General features: G+C 36.3%; 1 protein-coding gene across 2 annotated transcripts; it reads right to left on the bottom strand.

The window, feature by feature from the left end:
* Positions 1-1,790: 1,790 nt before the first annotated feature.
* Positions 1,791-9,047, bottom strand: LOC107774694 (ARF guanine-nucleotide exchange factor GNOM-like). Of its 2 annotated transcripts, XM_075249609.1 has the most exons (4): positions 8,906-9,013; positions 7,896-7,991; positions 6,220-7,046; positions 1,791-5,877 (listed from the first exon to the last, which is right to left on the bottom strand). In XM_075249609.1, exons 3-4 carry the CDS (start codon positions 6,958-6,960, stop codon positions 2,272-2,274), a joined length of 4,347 nt encoding a protein of 1,448 aa, XP_075105710.1. In that variant the 5' UTR covers positions 6,961-7,046; positions 7,896-7,991; positions 8,906-9,013; the 3' UTR covers positions 1,791-2,271. The 2 variants fall into 2 exon arrangements, with proteins under 2 accessions (XP_075105710.1, XP_016449804.2); XM_016594318.2 differs by lacking the exon at positions 7,896-7,991 and having other exon boundaries at positions 8,906-9,047.
* Positions 9,048-9,569: the final 522 nt, after the last annotated feature.

Raw genomic sequence — 9,569 nt, 5'->3', positions numbered from 1 at the left:
TAAAAAAATCCTTTTTTGCCTAATCTTTTTAATGTTTTATATCATTGATAATGAATTTTGACTCCAAATTAGTCTATTTCGCCTTCAAACTTCGTCAAATTTTGTATATTGCCTCATTTATGTGTTTTCAACGAATCGCAATAATACTCATCGAGAAAAACCTGTTTTTGCCTCTCTTTTTTAATGTTGTATATCATTGGTAATTATTTTTGGCTGTCTTTGGTAGCATGACTAAAAATAGTTAGTTGTTGGTAAATAGTGTTTTTTTTGGTACATTTCCGTAAGAATCATTTTGAGTTTTTTACACGGATGATCTCTTTATAAAAACTATTCTCATAACTAATAGTAGTACTCATTTATTGCAAAGATGACAAATTTTATTACAGATATAGCATTATAGGCAATTCCTTAACTGCCGCTACAGTGAGAATCCCATTTAAGTCCAACATTAAGGATACTATTTTTCATTAAACAGTCTTGACGTAAATAACCAATAATTAAGGAAACCGTTTCCGTCTCTCTTTCCATAAACCCAAAAATCTCAAAGAGGTTTTCCTCTATTTCGCTCATTTATGCCATCTTTTTCCAAAAGAAATAGTATTGTGATTTATACACTATTAAATACCATTATTATGTTGTGTATATTATCATATTAGAATTTTATTATAATTTAGGGGGAATTACGCTCCTTGTCACTTGGCCCAACAGTCCATCAAAAAACAGCCCACGTTTGAAACTCTTATCTGATATGGCCCAGATTATACATAATTTGATATATTATCCATTATTATTTATATTAATACACAATCAATATATACAATGGTTGAAAAATTCATGATAAATTATAATATAAATATATACGTGATTTTTACTTGGTATATTATCCGGTGTAATTTATACATGGTTTATATCATATATAAGTTATCTATTGTAATTTATACATAGTTTATTATAATTTATACATGATTTATACAGCATATATTATCACAATTATGAGATTATAATCCAGGCTTCTACATGTATAATGTTATACATTATATTCCAGATTTTTTAGTCTCATACTTTTTCTTCTTTTTTTTGTAAATGAGAACGAACAGATAATGTAAATGTGAATAATAAATAAGTACAAGTCTTTTTTATAGTGTAACTTAATTCCTTTTTTTAAGGAAATTAATGCTTGAGGTACGTGATTATGGGTCCATGATTTAAGCTATCTGCCAGGGAATGTATTTATTTAATTGCCACATGTGTAAAATACCTTCTACTGCCAGGTTTGTGAAGTTTTTTCTTAAATTTTGTCTATTTATGTTTTTTCCTCATCATTTTTCCAGATAAACAATTTTGAACATTATCAGCTTGTATTTTTCTCAAATTACTAAAGTCAGTTTTTCAACTTGTATTTTCCTCAAAGACTTACTAAATCGATTTCTACATTTTGAAGTTGTAAACTGATGAGAAGAGGAATAAATGGTTCTTACATTGATTTTTTTTTTCAGTTGAAAATAGATGAAAAATTCCATTACAAGTAAAAATGAGGGTACTTTGACTAAAATAGTCAACATTTCAAGAAAGATTACGAGTACATTTTTTAAAAACTGATAGCAGATAACATTGCTCCGCTCTTGGCAAATGATCAATGTTTTATCCTACTTCTACGTAGAGTGGTAGACTAGAATAATTTTTTATTCTACCTCGCATAAGTATCTGAATTTACCACCCAACCTCCAACAGCAGCACCATATAGCATAAAACACCGGAAAAACTGAGAAAATTCAGGGAACTAATCAACATTGGAGATGAAATCGGAATATATATATATCATTTCAAGAAAACTATGTATCAACCTGATCGGGACAATTTGTATTATCATTCACTAATTTGTACTAGTATGCTAGTATTGTACAGCAAAAATGGTAAAAACTATCAGACCCGCGATGGAGGCACAAAATTGCATTAAAGTAACCCCCTTAAATCTTGTATCGACAGCCAACAGGGCTGCATATATGCCTTTTAAAGAGTGAAATGAAAGCACTATAAAGCTTTTAGATGAAGATATCACAACTGTAAACCAAAGGAAACAGCGAAGAAGCTGATACTGGATTTGCTCCTGCAGCTCCCAAATGGTGCTTCAATAGATCTGTTAAGCTTAACGGCTCTCAGCTGCAAAATTCACCATCTAATTATGCTAATGATGGTGCCAACAAAGAATATGTCAATTTCACTATACGAAAGCCCTCTCGATGGGAACTTTATCTTCAAGCTGTGCTATTATTAGGGGGAGACGAGAACATTTCCCTCTGCAAGAGGACTACAACCTGCTTGGACGTGCTGCTTTTCCAACTGCTCTAATTCATTTGTGGGAAATACTTCAGATTGAAGGGATGGACATATATTGTGGACATGCAACCATGTTAACTTCCAGAAACTGTCTCCTCCGCTGGGATCACTTGGCACCAGAATTCCACTTGTTTTCATGACAAGTAGAGTGTTCTTTAGGAGCTCGGTAATAAGTTCAGGGATCTTCTCACTCCTTTTCCCTTTGAATTTCACCTTCATGCATCTCTCTGTTAGACCCAATACCCCTAACCATAGTTTGCAGAAGGATGTCAACTGGAAAAGATGCTGCAAAGACTGTAAAAACACTTTGAACATGAGCTTCAGGGCCAAAACAATTGCTTCTTCAGTGCTCCTGTAATCCTTCACAGAACTCTTCTGGGCAAGATTGAGTAATTCATCCAGCAATGTAAATATCACCTCATCAAAACATTGCAACCACAATTCTTTCGGGACAAGAATCCCATCAACTCCGGTCAAGCACCCCTGCAACATCAAGATGGCGTGATCCCTAACCTCTTCTCTCCGGTCCAAACAAAATTTTCGGAGTCCTTGTATCAGCCTGAGCCACATCTCCATTATATCCTGGGTCATTTTTATAGCAGCCTCCTCCCCAAGTGCCTCCTTCGCCTTGTGAGACCATCTAATCAGAGAAACAAGTGATCCAGCCATCAGGTTTAAAGATCTCACAGATTGATCAACATTTCTGATGCGAGAGTCGGCAAACTGCGCTGCCACATTCAAACAGAGGATGTAATTAGCAGGCAAGAGGTGGGCCCCGTCATGCATGATGAATGATAGTGTCTCGAATCCTGTTTCAGATGCTTCTGGATGCCGAGCAGTAAAAGAAAGCAGAGATATAATTGTCCGCCAGCCCGTATGTGATCGTATCTGCATAGCATTTGCTTTGACAAGGTGCATAACCTCCTGGGTTATCTGTTCAAGAAATGCCTCAGCAACCCGAGCATCAAGCTTCAAGATAAGTTGCAGAGACTTGAGGAGCTCATCTGTCAGATTTTCCTTGTAAGGAAGCAACCTTTGGCATATGCGAAGCAGACCAAAGACAGCCTTCTCTACCAAAGTACACGGCATTGTTGTTAAATGGACAACACTTGCTATGTGATCATAAACAACCCGCCAAAGAAGCATTATTCTGTCCCGGTTATTTATTGTGATAGCAATAAGCAACTCTAGACAAAATACTGCAGTCTCTTCATCTTCCAGAGAGTTAGTTCCTTTGCGAGGCTGGCCCGCAGCCAACACAAGGGCGCGAACAAGCTGCAACAGGGATTCTGCTTGCAAAAATTTACTCTCAGCAAAGATGCTATCAATTTGACAACTCTGAATCGTCTGAAGAGTCTGCTGACGTTCGGCAAGTTGTTTTTCAGTTGGCTGTGGTGCAGGTTCTTCTGCATCAAGATATAACAGTTGGCTAAATACGCCCATTAAGCCAGATGATTTCCTTGATGGAGCCAAAGAAGGAACATGAGATGGTGATGGAGAAAGTGCAGCAGGTTTCCTTGGGTCCGCATCAGCAGGAGGCTCTAAGTCACCAGCAGCATCATTAAAGAGACGTGTGGGAAGAAGGCCAAATTTGTGCAAACTCAAAATGCAATCCAGGATGTTCTTCCAACCAGAACGAATGTGGTCACCATATTTGTTTGCTATTGTGAAGACTGCTAATGTGGCCAATCTAGCTTTACCATCTTCCGCAAATGCAACAATAAATTCATCAACATAAGATGGAAGCAATAGGGTAGTGAACTTGCAAAGAGATACTACCAAATCATTTAACACATCATCGAAGCTATAGGCAGCTGCAATTTTGGCAATGGCAAGGTATCCATTGATACATGTTTTCCAAACATCCTCTTGCTCCACATTATCAAAAATCACTGAGATGGAAGCAATCGCAGGACCAGACAACATAGCAAAAATATCGTAATCAAGATAAGGACCAGGATCACAGACAATATACGGGGAAGTTTGCCTTGATTTATGAACTAGACCAATCCAATGACTTGGTGCCATCATCGGGGTACCAGCATTTCGATCTGGGATAATCCGGATCTCATCCTCACAGATGGAGTGGTAAAGCTCAGACAAAAATTCCCGAGGGAGGTCATTTCCTCCATTTATTCTCCGGTTGTTGCGGATGAAATCTTCCTCTGTCATCTTCTTTTTGACCTGTGTATTGTGTTGATCTGTGTTAAGCATGATAAGTGAATATGACAACAACAGCGCAGCATCTTTATTAGCCAGAATATTTGGTGACAGCTCGTAATATCTCTCAGCAAATGCCTCAAGCACCCTCTGTATTTTCTGCGACTCTCCAGGCAATCTGAAAGTCTCCAAAAAGATTCGCAAGGCTATGTCTAAGTTCATGTCCCGAAAATCAAATGTTCCAGCAAATTCGTGAAGCACTTGAATATAGAAGTCTTCATGACTTCCCAGGAAATCCCCGATAAGATTCTTATCTATGCCATTCATATACCTGAAAAAGCATGCTACACTTTTTGGGGTAAGTTTCTCAGGTAACAAATGCACTCCTTGGAGAAATTCCATACCCTTTTTTGGATCTCGGTTTAAGTGATCGACTCCGATCAACAATTTCCTCTTTATGAGCTTCATCTTACGAACAAATGGAACCCAATGATTAGGATCACTGTAGTCCTTGCATATCTCTGTCCAAAATGGTCTATATTCACCCAGATCTACTGAAGCTTGTTCAGAAACTAATGAATCCTGGCTTATTCTCTCGGCCATACCCTGGATCATGGCAACTAGACCATCCAAGGCAAGCGTATTTAAAGCTGATAGCGGAGTGTTGACCGGAAAGGAACTTTTTGATAACAAGTTTGCAAGGTCTTCAAATACATTGCTGCAAGAAATGTCGCAGTCAAAATTTGCATACATCTCAGGCATGAACATAAGCTGCCTGCAGAAGTCAACAAGCGTTTCCATCGCAACCTCTTGCTGTTGATAAGAAGCTCCGTGCTTACTTTGGGAAATCCTCAATAACACACCAGAGAATAAGGCTTCAAGCTGTAGTTTTAACTTAGTACGCATATGGTGATACAGATTTAGAACAATGCTACAAACTGTTGAAAGAATTAAAGGACTCATTGACAAGCCAAAACGCATCAGATTGTGGAACAACTCCTTCTGTATCAGAGCCAATAACTCGGGATGATTTCCAAGAGAAGCACCACTTACTTCTATGGCTGAATTAATTAAACCCAGCGCAAACAAGGGAACATCTTCATCATATGCTATAGGGTTGGATCTTGAACCAATTTCAATGGACTCCATCACATTCAGAAGAGAACATAGGAAATGAAATATCTCCACCATGCAAGGTATCCCATGCGGATCCATCATAGAATTTTCTCTATTACAAGCAATCTCCTCCTTTTGAGCTTTCTCATCTGCTGTTTCATCCCTCTTGCTGACTGATGATGCATTTGAAGGAACTGCAGCCGATACTGACTTACCAGTCGATTCTGCACTAACACAACCATTCTCATGTTGTTTTTCGCCTGCCTGCATAAAAGTAAGTGACGGTAAACAAGAACGGATTCTGTCAGATTTCAGTATTTGGCCTAGCCCCAAATTCATCTGGAGCTGAGTGTAAGCCATATGCAAGCTTCAACTAATTGTGAATGAGCACAAAAGTTAAGAAGGCTTGGATAAGAATCACACTAGGTTCAATTCAAAAGGCAAATTTGCAATCCTAATATTGATTTTATTAATTTAAACTGTACGGTTTAACAAGCCAACTTTGGTCAGGAATCACTAGTACATGCAGCTATGGTCTCATTCAAAGGAAGATTAAAAGAGATATAAAAAGTAAATGCAAATATATAAATCAAGAGTCCCAATTACCTCTGTGTCAGCACACAATCTGCTTTGCTGATCAAATTCATGCCCTCTGCTGTCAATGTTAGGCAGGTGAGAGAAAATATGTCTCACCAACTCATGCATCGTGTGTCTTGCTATTCTCTGCAGTAGTTCGCTTTTGGCAGTAGCTTGGTGAACAAGCCGAAAGCAAGTGTTTACAATGTTGCACACGTGATGATTACTCAAATTTGCTGATGCCTTACTTTTCATGCAAGCCAAAAGAACCTGAAGTATCTTCATCAGCACCACTTCCTCGGAGGCAGGATCAGTCACTTCAAAGCGGCAACTTGTTACGGTGTCAACTATCTGATGCAAAGCTTTGTCCACATTCAAGATAGCTGAATCAATTATTTCAAGGGTTAAGAATTTGTAAACAGATGACAATGCGACACCAGTTATTGGTGCACCAGTTTCATCAGATTGAATCACATCTAAGAAGGGCTGTAGATATATGAGCGGATCAACACTGTTCCAATGATGTATCCATGAGAAGATATTTTTCCGCAATTCCTTGAAAGAATGGATGAGAGGATGCTCTAGCTGATCATCGTCATCAGCATAACGAAATCCCCACCTTACATTTCTCCTCATAACGGCCAAAACAGCACCAATTTCTGAATTTACCATACATGCTAAGGCACCTTTTAAAGGCACCAATTTCGTACAATCCTTGGGTTCTGAAAATGGAGAATGGACTTCATTCTGCTGATTAAGGCACCCCATCATGATTTAACGTTAATTCAGTCACTTGAATTGTAAAAGAATCAAAAGGCTACAGCATGAATCAAGCAGCATCTTGGCAAAATCAGTCCCTGCAAAAGAGCGGGATAGAAAACTGAGTGACACTGACTAGAACCATTTTCAAATTGTGCTCTACTATTCTATTTGATAAAAAAAGAGATAATGTAGAAGAAAAAAAAGCGATGACAAGAGATACTTTTACATCTGTACTAAAATGAGTCATTCTAGATTCAATTTATTGAAGATGAAGCAAATAACCGGACGTCTTCATAGCAACAGCAGCATAGTACTGGATAAGATTCTTCCAGTGTAATTAAAATATTAAATCCCATAGACACTTAAACACTAAATTAGAACCCACATATGTGGTGATAAACATTAGGGGATTACACATACATGCAAGAGGGATTTGTTATCTATCTAATGCATAACAACTTCAATACCACACACGAAGCACCAAAGCAAGTTACATGTTGAAGAAGGTTTTGGATATCTTTACATGCTAATACGCATTATCTCAAGGAAAGAGTAAAATGGTTAGCTAGTCGATAGGTATAGTGGATTCTCTAAAGTTCATATTCTACAAGAAAATAAGTAAAATTTAATAAAACCAAATTCCAAGTATTTAAACTAATACGTATTTTTTTATACATAAAGTTAATAGTTTTTGAACAAAGAACTCCTTTGCAGCATTACACCATATTTACAGCATTGTAAATTATCGTCAGTCACTTAAGAGTATTCCAATCATAATGTTGCCATCCAATAGAATCATTCAAAATTGAATTTCTCTGTAAATTAACTTTCCCTTTGCCAATGAAAAACAATGGAGATATGGGCAGTAATAAACAATTTTTATTATGAAAGTCTAATAGATGGGTTTAAGTAATTTGGTAATGTTGGTAAGTAAATAAACTTACAATTTCCTGAACAGTTGATAATTCTTGTCCAACTTGAATATCAATTATTAAGTCAACCCTACTCTTCAAGTACTCTTCTAGCCATCCAAGTTTCTGCTGCTTTCAAATGTCAAAATCAATATTCTCTTATCTCTCTCTTATAAGGTTTATTTTTCTTTGACGCAACAAGTGGAAAAATAAGATAGATTAAAAAGGAGCACAACACGAAATGCTACGTTACATTCTTTGTCCTAAACCCATAGATCTTTGCATTCTTAGAAATATCAAGAATAAGCTTTCCCTTCAGCATTCTGCAATCAATATTGAACTTCTCTCCTAAATGATTATCATAGAGAACCCCTAATATGTATTAAAATCTATGTTACTCGGACTATCCAAAAATGTTGATGCACCCCCACGTCATATCCTCAGAAAATACACTACTTTACCCGGAAAATTTTGAAGAGTTCAAGCGACGTAGCTTAAAAAGTAAAAAATTTAGCATTGAAATGAAATGGGCACCATTAGAGCAAAATGAATATATAAGATTGTATGACTGCAACTAGCTTGAGATTGAGGTAAAGTTGATTTGTATAATTTAGTAAAAACACGCCACAACCACCACCCCCTGAAACAAATATCCATAACAAAAAGGCAAATAGCAGAAAAAGGAAATTTGAGTCGACATTCCGAACAGTCACATTTCAATTCTCAATTCAAATGATCTTCGACCACCAATTGCAAAGTTAAAATCGCCTTTTCAATTTTCAATAGCATATGAAACTCAATATATAATTAATTCACGATGTCACATCAATTATTATGATGAAAAAAGCTGTATGCGAGGAAATTCAGGAATAATAGCTTTAAAATCGAACTTGGGGATCTAAATAATTGGCCACTAAAATCAACAATCGGAGACATAATTGACAATGAAATAATTAACTGATGATCACTATGGAGTTGGGAATTCAGCTTTTAAGATAATATATGTATGAGTGATCCACTGGATCGAGAGGAAAGTGAAATACCTTATAGACATTAATGTTGAAAGCTGCTCTCGTCACCACGGTCATCGCTCGCACTTGATTTTTGGTAGTTGATTTTTTGGAGGTTTCTTTGTCAATCTTTAAACGACGAGTCAAATTTTATGTTTTCATTATTATTCTGTCTCTTAATCTAGCGGATTATTTTAAAGGAAAAAAATAATATAGTAGACCAGGTCTATATTGCAGACTTAATTTAGTGATTATATTGAAAAGAATCTATACTATATAAAAAGCACGAAGGCCTTTAGTGAAATGTCGTTCGCCTTTTTTATCCCTTAAAAATAGATATTACACTAGACAAAATTGTCATTTAAATTATTTTCCTAATATTTAGGAGTTTGAAATTAGCTAAACTTTTAATTATTAAATCTTTCCTTATTTGAACTGTGTAGAAAATTTTAACATTAAATTTAACTGAACTTTCCCAACATATGTTCTCCTTAACATGTTCGATAATATTTTAGTTGTCCTAAACATGGTCTCCTCTTTTGCTTTTGCTTTTTCTATCCTTAATAACTAAAATAATCCATTAAATAATAATTTTATAGTAGATAAATTTGTTAACAACCATTTTACAAACAATTTTCATTTGACCAATTGAATCTAGGCATCAACACGAACTCTATCTTCTCATACAGAAAAAGTA

This window comes from Nicotiana tabacum, chromosome 3 (genome assembly GCF_000715075.1).
Source record: "Nicotiana tabacum cultivar K326 chromosome 3, ASM71507v2, whole genome shotgun sequence".
In the NCBI taxonomy this organism is placed as follows: Eukaryota; Viridiplantae; Streptophyta; class Magnoliopsida; order Solanales; family Solanaceae; genus Nicotiana; species Nicotiana tabacum.
Note: the sequence above shows the minus strand (reverse complement) of the source record. Positions and strands in the feature narration are given on the sequence as shown.